The sequence below is a fragment of the Lepidochelys kempii genome, chromosome 1 (assembly GCF_965140265.1).
Source record: "Lepidochelys kempii isolate rLepKem1 chromosome 1, rLepKem1.hap2, whole genome shotgun sequence".
Lineage (NCBI taxonomy): Eukaryota > Metazoa > Chordata > Testudines > Cheloniidae > Lepidochelys > Lepidochelys kempii.
Genome location: NC_133256.1, coordinates 197,797,199 through 197,816,337, shown reverse-complemented (window position 1 = coordinate 197,816,337; position 19,139 = coordinate 197,797,199). Strand labels below are relative to the sequence as shown.

The 19,139-nt window shown below is 43.2% G+C and overlaps 1 protein-coding gene and 1 non-coding gene across 4 annotated transcripts in view; both read left to right on the top strand.

Annotated features, from left to right (window-relative positions):
* Positions 1-11,164, top strand: part of TTF2 (transcription termination factor 2) — a 35,062-nt gene extending 23,898 nt beyond the window's left edge. For 2 of the 3 annotated variants that reach the window (XM_073307902.1, XM_073307891.1), the window contains exons 17-23: positions 82-209; positions 1,895-2,065; positions 3,344-3,402; positions 5,355-5,508; positions 7,911-7,993; positions 9,925-9,999; positions 10,787-11,164. In XM_073307902.1, coding sequence (XP_073164003.1) covers positions 82-209; positions 1,895-2,065; positions 3,344-3,402; positions 5,355-5,508; positions 7,911-7,993; positions 9,925-9,999; positions 10,787-10,931 — 815 coding nt within the window. In that variant the 3' untranslated portion in view covers positions 10,932-11,164. The remainder of the gene's footprint in view (positions 1-81; positions 210-1,894; positions 2,066-3,343; positions 3,403-5,354; positions 5,509-7,910; positions 7,994-9,924; positions 10,000-10,786) is intronic. The other variant, XM_073307912.1, reaches the window with a different exon arrangement.
* A 7,229-nt stretch (positions 11,165-18,393) lies between these two features.
* Positions 18,394-18,476, top strand: TRNAL-CAG (transfer RNA leucine (anticodon CAG)). Its single transcript has one exon. It is a non-coding gene; the product is annotated as a tRNA-Leu (tRNA).
* Positions 18,477-19,139: the final 663 nt, after the last annotated feature.

Sequence of the window (19,139 nt, the reverse complement as noted above, 5' to 3'; positions counted from 1 at the left end):
TGTTGAAATATGACTGGCTGATAGAGCTGCTGTTCTGATATGCCTCTGAATGTTTTCTGTCTTTTTCTTCCTTCCTAATAGTAGTACAAGAATTTGGAGCCACTCGAAAGGATTCCCAAAGTGACTCTCATGTCTCAAGTACTGTCCATGTCTTGTCCATGCTGTTGAGACTCCGCCAGTGTTGCTGCCATCTTTCCTTACTAAAAGTGGTAACTATGCTGTCTTGTACTGTGATTAATGTGGTGTATAGAATGAATCATTTTAGAAGCACTTGATTAGAGCAGAGAGCAACTTTGGCTATAATTCCTCTAATTCCTTGAATGGAACTTCCAAAGAACTCACAGGTACAAGAGGATGTTTATGTTGGTAACTCATTTGGGAGCATTTTTCCCTCTGAGGTCAGTCCAGTTCCCCATCATGGTTGGCTAGGGGAAACCAGCATTTCTACATTAATTAATGCTCCTTTCTTGTTTGATGACTTATACAATTACAGAGGATTACAATGCAGACATTTACTATAACCTTGCAATATGGCATAGAGATGTTATAAATAAGATGAATACAAGCAGCATCCTATGAGCATTTCGTAATTCTAAACACATTCTTATAAATCTAATACCTATTTTAAGAATACTAACACACAGGTGAGCCAGACTTGTTTCCAGCTATGCATTTGTCAGTGTTCAGTGAAGTGTAGGGGCCTTGCCATGAGCTGGCACCTGGTCTGCTAGTAACATAACAAACTTGTAAAGTAAAGGAGAAGTGTGCTTTTTTTTGAACCAAACCAGTTTTTGCAGAATATTTGAAAGAAACCAGCAACAACCTAATAGGAAACTTTTCCTGATGTTCAGCCCATACTTTTCCTTAAAATTTCTCTTATTTAAGCTTACAGGCCCCTTGGTAAATTCTTCTCCATTCTTGCTGTTTACTTTGGCAAATATTTGTTGACTGTTGTTGTCCTCTCTTCTCTCCTAGTCTTAGCCAGTTTAGTTGGCTGCTAAATTTTTTCCTTAAACTAATAATTTTATTTTCCTTCTCTTAATCCACCTGCGTTCATCTCTTTCTTGTATTGAGGTCCGAACACTGCACTGTAGAAGCAGTCTTAGCAGAATCATATTAAGAGTCATATTGCCCAATCCATGACATGATCTTTTATTTGCTGTCCCCTACTACTCCCTTGGTTACGTACTGAAGCGTCATGCTTGTGAACGCCACAATCCTTGAACTGGTCGGGGCATGTGGGCCATCTGGTCCTGGCATGTATGCTAAATGAATTGGGGGCATTGTTTTAGAAATTCCTGGTACTAAAAAATTAATGGGTCTGCAGTAGGCTGCATTAAAGAGCTGGTTAAGCACTGAACATTGCGGATGTGGCCTCCACAACTGAGCATCTTACCAAGAGGCCAAGCGCTGCACCTGACTTGTGTAATATGGAGCGGATTGCAACATCTTTCGTGTTAGGCCATAATTTCTTGTGGTTCTCACCTTTCAGATTTAAGATAAAAGTGGCCGGCACAGGTTACATGGTAAAGCTCTGTAGGCCACACTCATGAGTTCTATTCCTAGGTCCAACACCAACCCCCTACCTCAGTTTCCCCATCTGTAAAATGGAGCTAAAGCTTACCCATCTTATAGGGCGGCTTCAGGTGTGAAGCACTAGAGACTGTGCTTCACCACCCTCTAAACTATATATTTCAACGGTAATGTGGAGATCGAGCATGGCTTTATCTCCTGATTATAAGAAGCGGCTCCATCTTGTGGGTGTACAGCCCAGGGAGGAGGCAAGCTCAAGAAGTTCTGCTAATAGTACGCAGATGATGCTTTCTGGTTACTATCTGCTGGTGTGCATGTGGCTCTCATTCCTTACTATATCTGCTTATTTACTCTTTTGCAGGCCCTGGATCAAGCTAACTTGAACAGTGAAGGCCTTTCTCTTTCCCTGGAAGAACACCTCAGTGCTTTGACTTTGTCTGAACTCCAAAGTCCCGACTCAAAATCTACCGTCTATCTCAATGGCAAGGCTTTCAGCATGGATCTCTTTGAAATCACCAGAGAAAGCACTAAAGTATGCTGTCTGTGGTTCTGTCGCCTCTCTTGGGAGGCCTAGATTTCAGCATTTTCATATATTTGTTTTAAGTGAATTTTGGTAGCATGATATGTTTACAGTTGTCTAGATGAGTGGGTCAGCAGTTTGGGCATGGGTAGGTGAATGTACAGATGAACCTATTTCAGGGAGATTCCAACCTGTCAAACTGCACAGGAGGCCTTTAAAGGAAGAGTGCCTGCAACAAAACCACCAGGACACACAGGATCTACCATGGTGGTGGACTCTCAGTGCCCATCTCGAACATTAGACCCTTGAGACAGTACAGAACTTCTTGGTAGAGGAAGGGAGGTGGCAGCAAAGTGGTCTCTAAAACCTTTAGATAACGGGTGGGAGAAGGGGAGCAATACTAGCCTGGGTCCACATGGGATGCTTGATTCCTACAAAACATGTTTGTAACTCTTGATTTCTTATGATGGTTTCTATGTCTTGTGGTCTTATTACTGTTACGGGATAAGACTTATCTAAAAAGTCACAGTAGCTACAGTAAAAAGTTACAGAAACAAATTACAACTTACATGCTTTTACGGAGTTAAATTACCCTTTTGCAACATCCTAGAGTGAACGCTTACATTTTTTCACTCCATGTAACTTACCTCAGGGGTTCTCAACCAGGGGTATGCATACCCATAGGGGTACACAGAGGTCTTCCAGGGAGTACATCAACTCATCTAGGTATTTGCCTAGTTTTACAACAGGCTGCATAAAAAGCACTAGCAAAGTCAGTACAAACTAAAATTTCATGCAGACCATGACTTGTTTATACTGGTCTATACACCATACACTGAAATGTCAGTACAATATTTACATTCCAATTGATTTTATTTTATAATTACATGGTAAAAATGAGAAAGTCAGCAATTTTTCAGTAATAGTGAGCTGTGACACTTGTATTTTTATGTCTGATTTTGTAAGTAGTTTAAGTGAGGTGAAACTTGGGGTACACAAGATAAATCAGACTCCTGAAAAAGTTTCAGTAGTCTGGAAAGGTTGAGAGCCATTGCCTTAGCTAAACCAAATGTCTGTGGATTATTAACTCTCTTTAAAATAGCGTAAGTTTGTACATGAAGGCAAAATCAGATTTACAAAGTATCAGTTAACATCCCATGTAGCTACCTCAGGCAGATAAGTGGGAGACCTCACTTAAGTCTGGATTCAGCCTTTTCTGTGTATATCCAGTGGTAAAGTGCAGGCCGCCTTCTGGCTCCACAGCAAGTCGACTAACTTCTTTTCCTGCAGCTATCGCATCTCTTGGCTGAACTGAAGACCATCCAAAGTCACTCGAAATCCCAGAAGAGGTAAGTGTGGTAATGCCTCTCTTTCTGGGGTGCATTTTTGTGGGCAGGAGGAAGAATGGGTAAGATGATCAGATACAAAAACCCCTCGGAAAGTGAAATGTGGACAGTATCACAACATTTCAAACTGTTGGCTGTGTGTGAAAGCACGCAGAAAGCTAAAGAGGAGATTTTGAGGAGAGGAGACTTTGAACGTGGTTGGGGAACTAGATGGATGTGAATTCAGGGTTAAAGCATGTTGAGAGTCTTTGAGGCAATGTGAAAACTAGGTGGGCAATATTCTCCTGGGTATAATAGAATTATTTTGGTCATACCAAAGAATCTGGGAGAAGATACTTATAAAATTAAAACATCATGGGATGGGGTAAATCTGTGTTTAAAGTCAGAATTTCCCAAACTTTTGAAAGCTGAGCCCCACTTCAGAAAAATGAAAACAATCCCACCCCACTTCAGCCTTGCTGTGTTGCTGAACTGCTACAAATCTTAATGTGTAAGTCTTTCATGGCCCTCCAGCCAGTCCTTCGCACCTCCCAGGGAGACATGTATCTCACTGTGGGAAATGGTGATTTAGGACGTGAGGCAAGGAGGTCTGGTGTGTGGGAGGACGCAAGACTGACACGGGGCAGGGCAGAATCTCTTTCAAATAAGCAATCTGATTCTCTCATGAGAGAGACCTCAGGGGGGGAGGAGCTCCCTGATCTATAACTTGTTGTAGATAATTTTCTTTATTACATAAGTGCCAAAGAGTGAGTATGGGTGGGAGAAGGGAAGATTGATTCAGTTTAATCCATAAGTGATGCATGTAGGTGTTCAGATCCCACAGTGCTGCGTGCCTCCTAAGAACCTGGTTAGAATAGAATGTAGGAGCAATTATCACAGGTCTTCAGAAATATATATTCATATGGTGAGATTAGCACCTGTGCTTCTGAATACCCGACTGGTGCTCCGAAGAGCTGATATAAATCTCTAAATGCAGGATTTGGGCATCCTATTAAATGGGTCACATATTTGAAAATACTGGAGAAACTCTTTGCAAGGGACTGTTCCAGAACCGTTAATGTTTGGTGCAGGCTGGGGGGAAATCTCCAGACTATTCTGTGTCAGAATAGTCTTGTGGAAGGACTTCTGACTGCTGTGAGAAACAGCTTGCTTAGTCTTTCTGCCTCAGAATAAACACACTGTGCTCAAATGGCCATTTGCTGGAGGTGAGGTTGCCATTCAGTCACCCCTTGCTCTTTGGTCAGGTTGTTAGTAAAGAGGAAGAGTCACTACCTGCTCTATCTGGAAACTGGTGTCTGGTTTTTTTTTTTGGTTTTTGTTTTTTTTTTTGACAATTTGTGTGCACAAAGCACACTCAGATGTATGAGGAAGAAATCAATTTATCTATGCCCAAGTGCTTGCTTGACTTCCAGGCACAACTGCCAGAATTGCACATGCAAATCAAGTGTCTGCTAGGTCTGATAATACAGTTCTGGATTTCTAGAATGCACAGCCTCCGTCACTGCTCAGATACCTCATCTCCATCTTGAATGTAAGCCACTGATAGCATAAATTTCCAGACAAGATCAGATGAATCCAGAGTGTGATTGTCTTGTAGGGAACACTGCAAAGCTGCCTTCAAAAAAGCCTTTCCAGTATAAGAATGACCTGCAACAAGCACCTTTCTACCATTAAATCCCCCCACTCCAAACAAACAAATCAAATCAAATCCAAAAACCTGACCTACCCCAAAAAGGAAAGAGAGCCAGATTCCATGACGTCCCTCATGGGACTTTGCTGTTGATTTTGGTGGGAAGCACTCCCATACTATGGTGAGGGGCAGCAGTGTTAAACCCTAAGATAGAGAAGATAAACCGATTTAATTCACTCTTAACGTGTCGGGGGCAAGACACGACCATAGTAGGGTTGTTACAATATCTGATGCTTGTTTTGGACTCTCTCTTCTCTCTCTCCAGCGTCATTGTGTCTCAGTGGACGAGCATGTTGAAGATTGTGGCCGTGCACCTTGACCGTCAAGGGCTGAAGTATGCTACGGTAGATGGCTCTGTCAATCCTAAACAAAGGATGGATTTGGTGGAAGAGTTCAATAACAATCCCAAAGGGCCTCGGGTATGAAATGGGATCAGGAAAGCTGTGTTCAATGCAGCTATTAATAGCTGGGGTAGTTACTTTTCTTTGACTGGATTTGTGGGCCAGATTCTATAGCCGGCATCAAGATGTGTGTTCCTGGTGGGAGGGTGGAGCTGTAAAGGCCAGATGTCAGTAAATGGGAGCAGTTCTGGCATAGACACTATTTGGTGTTACGCTTGCTTTAATCTTCTGTAGTAAGAATGCCTGGCTCTCAGGCCAGTTAAAGGCTTGCAGGTACCCAATCGTACCAAAGCCTCTGTTAACATTAAGCTGTATCTGCAAGATTGAGGGTGTGGGGGGTAGGCAATTCAGATCAGGCAGAAACTGTCCCTATCTTACCCCGCTGCAGATTGATGACGTAAAAGATTTATTGGGTCATACTCCTCCCAGGACATGGGAGCCATTGTAGGATTGTTTCCTACAGCCTCTTCTCCAGCACATGTGGTACTTCATGCAAAACCTCAGTTGTTCAGTGACCTACCACTGATTTCCGGAAAGGAGAGGGATGTTAGGCTCACTTACAAACAGAGCCAAATGGACACTACAGTATTTATTAGACTTCACATGCCAACCCAAGTCTAAGGACAAGAATGCTAAGTCGGCGGGGGTGGGGGAGAATTCACACTTCACCTCTGTCTAAAACGGAGTGACCCAATTGAGACATTTGTAACTGGCTCATTCAGATAGAAAAAATGTATCCAATGCCATGGCAGTTTGGAGATGAAGATTTCCGTCTCATCTATGACAGCTTCCGAAATTCGGTCTGCTGGGTAGTCTGAGTGCAGGCGGAACTTTTCTCCGTGCACGTGGTTGTGTTTGTTTTTTTCCTAAATGTTTTGTGGAGGTTTCTGCAATTCAAACTGGACTGGCTGTTCCCTCTAGAGTTAATCCATGTTTGGAAGGGGCAAACACCACAGAGAATCTGATGACATTTTAACTAATCTAAGGCCATGTCTGCACTACAGCCCTTACAGCAGCACAGCTGCTGTAAGTTCTCCTGTGTAGCTGCTCTCTGCCAATTGGAGAGAGCTCTCCTGCCAGCATAGTTGAATCACCTCCAACAAGCAGCATTAGCTATGTCAGCAGGAGAGCGTCTCTCGCTGACATAGCACTGTCCCCACCGGCACTTTTGTCAGTGAAATGTATGTCAGTCAGGGGAATGTTTTTTCACACCCCTAATTGTCAAAAGTTTTACCCACAAAAGTGCTAGTGGAGACAGCCTTACTCAGTGGAGGTTTGGGAGAGCCACAGGCTGATATCTGCAAAATGGATCTTTGCTCCTTGCAGTTCGTAACCTCAAACTAAGAGGCACTGGGTCCCCTGATGGTGGAGATGTTAAAACAGTGCAGGATACCAGCTTCCCTCAAACAAGCAGTTGTTAGGTCCCCTGATCTAGCAGTCATCTCTTGATATCTACCATCTGTTGACTGTTAGTGTCTTCAGTGAGATGAGTTAGAGGAGGTATTGATCCATTTCCTAGTGCACAGGAGATCCACATTGCCAAAATTCACAAAATGGATGGTAACTGAACTTCCTTCACACTTAGAGGTCATCCCTCCCAGTCAGGAGAAATATAGTGATGCATGGGGGAAGCCTGCCCTACTGTTCTCCAGGCTGTACAATCTTCAAGATAGGTTCAGTCTCCAGAGTTGTCAATCCAATTTCTGCTGCACTAAACACACACAGACAAAGCAGTTTGTATAATCTTTGTCTTGAACCAAAATCTAGATTAAATGGGGCATTAACTTGTTTGTGAATGGACCCCTTAAAGCAGACAGATTAATTTACCTTTATATTTGCACTGGTGCCACCCCTATTGGAACACTGTGTCCAGTTCTGTTGCCCACAGTACCAGAAGGAAGTTGATAAGTTGGAGAGGGTTCAGAGAAGATCCACAAAATTATTGAAGGATTAGAAAACATGTCTCTTAGATTGAGCTCTTTGAGTCTATCACTATTTAATTTAGTTGAACAAAAAAAAAGGTTAAGGGGTGACTTGATTATATTTTATAAGTATCTACATAGGGAACAAATATTTAATAATGGACCCTTCAATCTATCAGAGAAAGGTATAACAGGATCCAATGGCTGGAAGTTGAAGCTAGACAAATTCAGACTGGAAATAAGGTGTAAATTTTGAACAGTGGGAGTAATTTATCATTGGAACAATTTACCAAGGGTTGTGGTGGATTCTCCATCACTGACCATTTTTTAAATCAAGATTGGATGTTTTTCTAAAAGATCTGCTCTAGGAATTATTTTGGGGACGTTCAGTGGCCTGTGTTATACTGGAGGAGATAATCACAATGTTCCCTTCTGGCTTTGGAATAGATGAATCTATGAAAGTAACCTGTCTTTCTGTCTTATTGTTCTTTGTTGAAGGTGATGTTGATCTCGCTCCTGGCTGGAGGCGTTGGCCTTAACTTGACTGGAGGAAACCACCTCTTCCTTCTTGACATGCACTGGTAAAGTGAGATGGAAACTTTGAGGGTAGACTGGCTCTTTACTTCAGCATGGGTAACTTGAGTGCTTACTTGAGAGAAGGATGTATCTGATTGAATGGCAGAACACATGCTCCTACTTTTCCATCCCTGAAATTACTTGCCTGTCAAGGCAAAATGTTTTTAAAATGAAACTTTCAAGAATAGTTCAACTCATGGCCAGTCTGACGCCCACTGCTGTGAAAAATGGCAGCAAAGCTCCACTTGGTAGCTAAAACAAACCATTAAAATGGATAAGAACAATACAGAGGATAAATGCTTCGTCTTTACCCTGGAAACGATTAGAGAGGTGCCTATCCCAGAAGTAATCTGTTCTGAAAATAAAAATATCTGAGGCTGGGGGGGCTTGTTTTGGAACAAATGGATGTGTGATAGATTTAGACAGCAGCCAGTCACCATGACTGGAGAGCATACCTCCAAGAGCTCTGTAGGAATGTGAGAATGGAGTTTTGGAGCTACTAACGAAAATATGCAATCTTTCATATAGATCAGCTGCTTATATTGCAGGTCTGTAGGGGAGCAGTCATTCTAAACTGTTAGTAGAATTATGGTTTGTATTATGGTAGTGCCCAAAGGCCCCAGTCATAAATCAGGGCTCCATTGTGTTAGGTGCTTTATAAATACAAGAGAGATGATCTTTGCCTAAGACTAGAGAAGACTTTTAAGGAACTTTGAAGAGATCTAACAAAGTGAAGTGAATGGTAACTCAATGGTAGATGAAAATTTAATATTGACAAGTGCGAGGTGACATGCATTGGTACCAATAATTTGAACAACTCAGTCTTGTTGCAGGGTTCCAAAGTTGCTAACTGCTTGGGGGGAAAAGAACTAAGCTTGCCACAGTGACATCTAATGAAAGTATGCAGCCAAATGTTAGGATGTATAAGGAGTAGAATGCAGAGCAACCCTAGGAATATTAAAATTCTATTATGGAAGTCAGTGGTTCACCTTCCTCTGGAAGACTGTTCAGTTCTGGCCATCCCATCTCTTAAAAAAAAAAAAAAAAAATGGGGGCGGGGGGAATAGAGAAGAAATAGATGGGTTTCAGAGATAATTTACAGACTATGACGATGACAGTCTTGTAGATACCTAGAGATAAAAAGATTAGCAGCATAGAGAAAATCCTGTGTGGCGAGAGACTGGAAGGATTTGCACTCTTCAGTTTAGAGGGAAGAATGAGAGTGGATGCAGTAGAGAGAATCAATACAAAGAATGGTATAGAGAAGGTAAATCTGCCTGTCCCATCTTACCGTCTCTCATACTATCTCTCACAAGAACAAAGGAGCAGTCAATGCAATTGAAAGACATTAAGAGTTTTGTTTTGTTTTTTTTTTAAATATAATCTTCAGGATATAAGCCAACTACTAAGCAATAGGGGTAAGGAAGACTGTTATGGGCAGCTTATACTTTAACTGTCCACTAGAGTTGGTCAAACAGAGGGATATGTTTTTCATTGAAATATTATTGAAAAAATTGTCCCTTTTTATATTAAAAATAATCAAGATTTATGAATTTATAACCAGCCTTATTATTTATTATGCAGTTTCTTGCACCTTCCTTTGAAGCACTTGGTACTGGCCATGGTCCGACAGAAAAACGAGACTAGATGGACCACTGGTCTGGTTTTTTCTGGTCTAGCAATTCCTGTGTGTAATGCAAGCAGCAGTGGGGAAGGTGGTAGACCTTCAGCAGGGGCGCAGGGAGAATCTGATTTGCAGTGCATTGTCAGGTATTCAGAACAGTAAGGGAGCTTGGGAGGAGGTCAGGTTTCTTGTACAGAGGGAATAAGCAGCATGCTGGGGCGAGGGACACATGAGCTGAGGATAGGGATGTTCTTCATTGTTTCTAAGATTAACAAGCCACTAGACTGTCTGAGCAGTTTTCTTACCTTGCAGGAATCCTGCACTTGAAGACCAGGCGTGTGACCGCATATATCGAGTGGGGCAGAAGAATAACGTGGTGATACACAGGTCAGGGTCAGCTGTTTTTAAACTCCCGAGTTAGCAGTGCACATGACAGGCAACAGCCTTGCAAAGTCTTGGCTTCCATGAGGGGTGAGATGGGTTTGCTCTGACGTTTGTTTCTGAACTTCAGGGCTGTGCACAGGATAGATATGCAAAAAGAAAAGGAGTACTTGTGGAATCTTAGACTAACCAATTTATTTGAGTATAAGCTTTCGTGAGCTACAGCTCACTTCATCGGATATGCTGTGTCATATGATTGTTTCTGGAATTTGCCTCCTGATTGCTGATCTGAAATTGTTTTTCAACAAGTCAAAGCCCAAGCCTGCTCTTCCCCTTTAATAGCTTGATGAATGCCTTGAGTCTCTCCACTGCTGAGTGCAATTCAGCCACCAGCCCATTTGCTTTCATCAAGACATTCATTATAAGGACAAACAAATATAGTTCCATGTGTTTAATATGGTCTTCAAACTCTTGATTCCATATGTGGCCCTCTATTTTTGGAAACCCTTAATATCAATAAGAACAATGATTCAAGGAGGGATTGGTCAGGGACTCAGATTTCTTTCCTTATAATTAAAAATTTAAGTTTCAAATTACAAACCTATAAACGTTTAGTAGGATAAATGGTGGTGGCTGCAGTGTGAGTCTGACATTGTTGGATGACAGGTGCTATAAAAATGATTTGCTCCCCTTTTCTTGAAAACTAGGCAAGTCACTGGAAGTTGAAAGGGGGTGGAAGCCTGAAATGCTGATGTTTCCAGAAATTAGGACAATGTCGTGCTTTGTGTTTTAGGTTTGTCTGTGAGGAGACAGTGGAAGAAAAGATTTCACAGCTCCAAACCAAGAAGAAAGATCTGGCTCAACAAGTGCTGTCGGGCACAGGAGACTCCGTCGCCAAACTCACCCTGGCTGACCTCAAAATTCTCTTTGGCATCTAACTGCCTCTTACAGCAAAGAGCTTAAACACGATCCAGTGCCTGGAGGAAATCAGGGAGTTCTCATCAAAGGGCCTGTATTTAAAGTAGCTCGTTCTTATGGGAGCAATAACTAGAATTGTTATAAAAACTGCTCCAGGAGGAGAAACTACGGGATTTTTTGAATTGTTTTGCATTCAAGTTAGAAGCACTACACAGTAAAAGACTAATAAAACTATACATAAATTGTTTTAATACTTCTGAGTCAAACTGATTCTCTGTAACTACAGTAACTCACTTAAAGTTGTCCCGGTTAACGAACGTTGCTGATTAATTAGAGAACATGCTCGTTTAAAGTTGCGCAACACTCCCTTATAATGTCATTTGGCAGCCGCCTGCTTTGCCCGTTGCAGTTAGCTGATGGGGGCTTGGAACCAGGGTGGGCTGGCAGTCCCCCTATCAGCTCCCCGCTTCCCTAAGTTCCCTGGGTGGCAGTTGCCCAGCAGGCTATCAATTGCCGGCAGTTCATCTGTCCCTCCCCCCACTGCCATGTGCTGCTTCTGCCTTGGAGCTGCTCCCCGGAGCGTCCTGCTTGCTGTGGGTGGGTGGGTGGGGGTGGGGAATGTCAGGATGTTCCCCTCCCCCCTGCACCCCGCTTACCCCATCTTCCATAGAGTGGGGGGCAGGGCTCAGGACAGAGGGAGCTTCCTGGCAGCAGCTGCTATCTCAGCTTACTGATCTACTTAACAAGGCAGTGTACTTAAAGGGGCAATGCGCATCTCTCTCTCACACACACACACACACACACACACACACACACACTGTGTCTGCCATGCTGTCTTCCCTCCCGCTATTTGTGCTGCCTTGTAGAGTGTGAGGCTACTTTAACAACAGTGAGTTAACCCTTGCGGGCTCAGCCAATTGCTAGTTCATCATTTAGCAGTAAGGCATTCCCTGGGAAATATCCCACCCTCTGACTTCACCATCTCAACCAAGCTTCACAAACATCATCGCTGTGTACCAGTATTAAATTGTTTGTTTAAAGCTTATACTGTGTGTATGTATGTATGTATAGTCTTTTGTCTGGTGAAAAAAATTTCCCTGCAACCTACCCCCAAACCCCCATTTACATTAATTCTTAGGGGGAAATTGGATTCGCTTAATATCATTTCGCTTAAAGTTGCATTTTTCAGGAACATAACTACAATGTTAAGTAAGGAATTACTGTATAGAGAAATGTGTAAACCCCCCGCTTCCCCCCAAAAATAGGACTAAAGAAGATTTTCATTTTTCCCTTATTTGAATGAGAGAGAACTTGAGAGCAAATGGGACAGAAGAAGAGGGGAGCAAAAAGGAAAAGAGTGTGAGGTAGGAAAGAGCAAGAGGGTGGAGAAGAGGATGGGATGAATGGGAAGGAAGGAAATATGTTGTTTTTCAAAGAAAAATACCAAAAGGGAAAATGATAGAAATGGGTAGAATGGATCAAAAATGGAAGGGGAGGAGGGGAATGAAGCAATAGAAGAAATCTTTTAAAAAGACAATTTTTAGCTTAACAAATGTTATTTATATTCCTTTGTACTTCTCAAGCAACTGTTTCATATCTAAGTGAGAGGTAGCTTCTCCTCCCTGCTAAAACACAATATATGCAAGTTGCAGGTGGCAGGAATTTTACCCCTTCCTTGGCTTTCAGTTACACTTGAAAAAGAAATCAAAATGAAATGCAAACTCCAGACCAGGCCTTCTCCCCAGGCTTGGATTCTTGCAGGGTTCTTCCCAGAGGACTGATCAAGCTACATCCTAGGTCCTTCCCACTTTATAGTTGATGCAGTAATAAGCTACTTGCAATAAAGTATGTTTGCTGTTTGTTTTCTACTAGGATGTCATCTGCTAAAGAATAGGGTTTTCAGGCAAACACTCCCAGCTTGTTATACTCATTCTTCTCCCACTCCCAAAGCCATGCACGCAGCATACACTTTGATTTCCTCTCCACAGCACATTTCTTTTGGGATTCAACTTCCAAGGACTCCTGCAGCCATCACCGCCACTTCTCGACAGGTGCCCTTACAGCCTGAAGAATTCAGGAGATTTTTGTCTTCACTTTTACCAGAGACATAGTTTATTTCTCATACCATGTAATAAGGGTGTGATGCTCAGGAGTGCTGGTATGAAACTGGGATTTCATTTCCTGTTCACACTCATCTCATATGGATGGGTCAAAGTGCTAAAAGATGAATACCGTGTCACATGAGAGTAGGCAATATCTATTGTCTCTCATGATCTCTGTTAGAAACTGTGTCATTTCTGGAGTGTGTAGGTTGGCTTTGGCTCAAGTCCTTCTCTAGACCCTTAGATTTCTAGAGGATCAGCCTGTAGAATCCTCAGAACCTATGAGGTACTAGGAAAGACTACCTCCACACCTGTTCCCTTATGAGATTTGCAAAAAATTGCAGTGCTATTCCATCCCACTTCACCCCAGAGCTGGGGGCAGGGGAAGGATATGTCAGTGGTTTGAGCATTGGCTTGCTAAACCCAGGGTTGTGAGTTCCTGTTATCAGGAGGGCCAAATCGCACCTGGAGCTGCAGCTAGCCAGAGATGTCAAGAGTAACAAGAAGGGTTTCTTCAGGTATGTTGGCAACAAGAAGAAAGCCAAGGAATGTGTGGGCCCCTTACTGAATGAGGGAGGCAACCTAGTGACAGAGGATGTGGAAAAAGCTAATGTACTCAATGCTTTTTTTGCCTCTGTTTTCACTAACAAGGTCAGCTCCCAGACTGCTGCGCTGGGCATCACAAAATGCGGAAGAGATGGCCAGCCCTCTGTGGAGATAGAGGCGGTTAGGGACTATTTAGAAAAGCTGGACGTGCACAAGTCCATGGGGCCGGACGAGTTGCATCCGAGAGTGCTGAAGGAATTGGCGGCTGTGATTGCAGAGCCACTGGCCATTATCTTTGAAAACTCGTGGCGAACCGGGGAAGTCCCGGATGACTGGAAAAAGGCTAATGTAGTGCCAATCTTTAAAAAAGGGAAGAAGGAAGATCCTGGGAACTACAGGCCAGTCAGCCTCACCTCAGTCCCTGGAAAAATCATGGAGCAGGTCCTCAAAGAATCAATCCTGAAGCACTTGCATGAGAGGAAAGTGATCAGGAACAGCCAGCATGGATTCACCAAGGGAAGGTCATGCCTGACTAATCTAATCGCCTTTTATGATGAGATTACTGGTTCTGTGGATGAAGGGAAAGCAGTGGATGTATTGTTTCTTGACTTTAGCAAAGCTTTTGACACGGTCTCCCATAGTATTCTTGTCAGCAAGTTAAGGAAGTATGGGCTGGATGAATGCACCATAAGGTGGGTAGAAAGCTGGCTAAATTGTCGGGCTCAACGGGTAGTGATCAATGGCTCCATGTCTAGTTGGCAGCCGGTATCAAGTGGAGTGCCCCAGGGGTCGGTCCTGGGGCCGGTTTTATTCAATATCTTCATAAATGATCTGGAGGATGGTGTGGATTGCACTCTCAGCAAATTTGCGGATGATACTAAACTGGGAGGAGTGGTAGATACGCTGGAGGGGAGGGATAGGCTACAGAAGGACCTAGACCAATTGGAAGATTGGGCCAAAAGGAATCTGATGAGGTTCAATAAGGATAAGTGCAGGGTCCTGCACTTAGGACGGAAGAACCCAATGCACAGCTACAGACTAGGGACCGAATGGCTAGGCAGCAGTTCTGCAGAAAAGGACCTAGGGGTGACAGTGGACGAGAAGCTGGATATGAGTCAGCAGTGTGCCCTTGTTGCCAAGAAGGCCAATGGCATTTTGGGATGTATAAGTAGGGGCATAGCGAGCAGATCGAGGGACGTGATCGTTCCCCTCTATTCGACATTGGTGAGGCCTCATCTGGAGTACTGTGTCCAGTTTTGGGCCCCACACTTCAAGAAGGATGTGGATAAATTGGAGAGAGTCCAGCGAAGGGCAACAAAAATGATTAGGGGACTGGAACACATGAGTTATGAGGAGAGGCTGAGGGAGCTGGGATTGTTTAGCCTGCAGAAGAGAAGAATGAGGGGGGATTTGATAGCTGCTTTCAACTACCTGAAAGGGGGTTCCAAAGAGGATGGCTCTAGACTGTTCTCAATGGTAGCAGATGACAGAACGAGGAGTAATGGTCTCAAGTTGCAGTGGGGGAGGTTTAGATTGGATATTAGGAAAAACTTTTTCACTAAGAGGGTGGTGAAACACTGGAATGCGTTACCTAGGGAGGTGGTAGAATCTCCTTCCTTAGAGGTTTTTAAGGTCAGGCTTGACAAAGCCCTGGCTGGGATGATTTAACTGGGAATTGGTCCTGCTTTGAGCAGGGGGTTGGACTAGATGACCTTCTGGGGTCCCTTCCAACCCTGATATTCTATGATTCTATGATTCTATGATTCAATCCTTGAGTGGGCCATTTACGGATCTGGGCCAAAAATTGGGGATTGGTCCTGCCCTGAACAGGGGATTGGACTAGATGACCTCCTGAGGTCCCTTCTAACCCTGATATTCTATGATGGGGGCAAATGCTGGTCAGTTTTCACACACATTGAATGTGTGCCCATAGCTCCATTGATAGGGGAAGACCTCTGACCTGTCTGTAGAATGGCTGAGGGGTCACTGTAGGTTTAGGGCAAATGGCTTATGTGACCCCTCCTTGTATAAAGATCCTAAATCCCCTACAAGGGGCACAGCACATCTATTGTTTGACTTTTCCAGAGTCTTCAGGAAAAATTTTTCTATTTTTCAAATTACACATGCTCTCTAGCAAAATGGGGAAATAGGGATTAAAATCACAGAAACTTGGAAAGTCCGATTCTATTCCTGCCAATATAGGGTCACAATGGTGTATTCTCCAGGGTGAACTAAAAATGTCCCATCAGGGAGGTTCCATCCCTTTCCCTGGAGAGGGTATTAACTAGTCTAATTGGCCTCACCTTTTAAAGGGACATTTCTGGATGTACGCACTAAGCATTCTTTTGTTACACTGTATCCTGTTCAGATTATTGGTTACCTTAACTGGGCTATTCTAAACACAGTGTGTGACGGCCCAGGGTGTACCTTGCTGGAAGCCTTGCAGGGCGTGAGCAGATCCTGCCACATCCCTCCTCTTTGAGGCCCCCTGCTGGAAGCCTTGCAGTCCTGCCATACCCCTGCTCAGAAAAAGGAGCAGTGAAGGTGGGTCCTCCAGGCTTGCCTAGAAAGGCTGCATGGAAGCAGGGTCAGGTAAAAGGAGCTGCAGGGCCTGAGCAGATCAGTTCCTGGCAGGGACCAGAAGAGTGAGAAAGGTGCTCCTTGCTGGAGCTCAAGGGAGAACCAGAAGATGGGTCCTGGTGACACTGGCATTCTGTGAGGAAGAACTTTAGCCCTGAAGTAAGGGTGAAGAGGAAGGGGCTATGTGGGAAGTGGCTCAGGGAATGCAGAAGCAGCAATGGAGTTAAAGGAAGCAGCACAGGCTAATATTTGTAGGGTCCCTGGGTGGGGACCCAGAATACTGGGCAGGCTCAGGTCCCTCCACCAGCCACTGGCAGGGTGGGCTAAGCGCCAAGAAGGGAATAAGACTTGTTTAGAGGCCCAAATGAAGGCAGGACTTAAAGAATCTCTAGGGAGAAAGCCCTGGGGGCAGTGCTCTATACCAGGACAGATACAGACTTAAAGCTAGCCCCAAAGGGGCTGAGGCTTGAGCCTAGAGACTGGACTAAAGACAGTAACAAGGGCACAGGGACAGACCCTTTTGGGCCTTTTACACCTTCGTGTGTCTTGTTTATCCTATGTGTGACTTAGGCAGGTCTTCAGTGGCTCAAGCCTCTAGCTGACAAGGTTAGCAACTGGCCGGGGGAGTCGTGAGCAGAAAGAGAGTGCAGGTTCACACCCAACTAACAGAAGGCGCTCAAGAGAGGTGAGTGCACTGCATCACACAGAGTAAGAACGATATAACTGCAGAATAATCCTAGGTTTCAGAGTAGCAGCCATGTTAGTCTGTATGTTAGTCTGTATTCGCAAAAAGAAAAGGAGTACTTGTGGCACCTTAGAGACTAAGCAATTAATTAATTCTGCAATTAATTCTAGTTATTTGTATCAGTGTATCTTTTCCTATTAGACATGTCAGGTCCTCACCTTCTCTTTGATAGAGGGCTCTGGCAAGTTTTTGGAAGAACAGAATGTGATGCTACATTAGGTGACAAAAGCCTTCAGGTGCAGTCAGAGCTATGGTTGATATCTGTAGTTATCTTTTCCAAGATGCGAAAGTCCTCCAGGCCCAAGAGACTTGAGAATGTGATGTTTTTAAACTGAAATATAACGAAATAAGCAAGCAAAAGAAGCAATCTTTGAATATCATTAAAGGAGCAGTAAAGAGTAAATAATGTTTGATGGGACTTGGCAATAAAGCTCAAATATTAACTTTTTAGATTATTTTCTCAGTAATGGTCATAATAAAACAGGTTTTTGTGTTAGAGGCACAAAGGGTAGGAGCAAGATATTTCTTTTCTAAAACTGTCACTAACACAAATGTCAGTCCATGTATAGGAGCCCTGGTGTTATCTAGATATTTTAATGAACAGTAGTGGAAAAATTATGAATGTGACCTTGCTTTAATTTTTTTACTATTACTTATAAAACAAAAGGCTGAATTAACTGCAGGTTTGAAATGCTCTGAGGGATGTGTTCATTTTTCTATCTACATTGTCCATAAGTGACCTCCTTTTGATAAAAATAAAAATAAAATAAAAATTCTGATAATACTCCCCTGGAATCTTTTTCTGCAATTAAATAGAAATAATACAGAACACACTAGTCCATGCCAGGGCCACAATCACGAAAGGTCTTATGTAAACATTTTAAATCAGTACCAAATCTTACAGGAAATAACAATTTGCAGGTGGAAAGAGAAAAGGAGTACTTGTGGCACCTTAGAGACTAACCAATTTATTTGAGCATGAGCTTTGCAGGTGGCGATGACCAAATATGTGCCCGGAAGTGACTGGTTACTGTGTTTGAAGGATGAACTGAATCCCCGTTGCTCTGAATAGCAGAAAGTAGTCAATCTAGCCTAAAGAAAAAGTGCTTCCTAATTTCATTGAATGTTTCACATCCAAAGTATCTAAGTCCTGTGAGCTATAATCATGCCTGTAGGGTAGGGCAGTCAGCATGCCTGTATCTGTGTCTGAGTGACAAAACCAACCCTAGTATCTTCCATACTAGGAACCCACAATAAACTTTTATGTTTATAAAACGATACACATATACATTGTATGTTACTCCGGAAGATGTATGGAAATGTGTGAGAGGAGAAGGCAGCAAGGTGGCAGCAGCACCCAGAAATCTGCCCTACTAGAATTTGCTCCTGAGGGAGGGCGCTCAGAAAAAAGTACAGAGATCATCCAGGAATCTAAATACTAAGAAAAATATAAGTATCATGAATGATTAAGCATTTCTAACTGTAGAGCTGTCTCTTTTTTTCACAGTTGTCAGGATGGCCGAGCGGTCTAAGGCGCTGCGTTCAGGTCGCAGTCTCCTCTGGAGGCGTGGGTTCGAATCCCACTTCTGACAACATGCTTCTCTTTTCTTGAATTTGCTCTCTGAAGCAAAAATCTCAATTTATTCTAAGGTTTCAAATATTTTGAGGATAAAAATCTGTCACTCTAGAAATGCGATTTAATATTTTCCTCCACATTCTTTAAAATCTGCACATCAAGAGTCTTTGGCTGAAGGAACTTAGTTGATGTAAATTAAGAAAAGTTGAAAAAGAGACAGAACTTTACTTTTAATTGTCTAGTCAATCTGAGCCAAGCAGGTGAGGTAGAATTTTAGGTTTCCCTAGCTCTCAGTTGGCGTTTTTATAACAGCAAAACTAGTAACTGTCTTCCTACAATGGCCAGTAATGGTGTAGTTGGGCCACAACTGAACCGCTAGTGTAGACAGTGCCCTGTGATTTTCACCAGTGACTCAGGCAAATCTGCTGATTGCAACCTATGTTGGCACTTGTACCATTGGTACATCAGCTGAAATATAGGTTCTCATTTTGCAAGGGCAGCTAAAGATGGTAGGACCAGCATGGAGAAAGTTGTCTCTGAGGGTATGTCTACACAGCAGTCAGGAGGTGCAATTGCAGATCAGGTAAGTATGCCCGAACTAGCTTCTCAAATAACAATAGCCGTGCAGCCCTGGCAGCAGGGTTGTACTTGGAAGGCCAGCGTGTGCTAAATGTGTGAT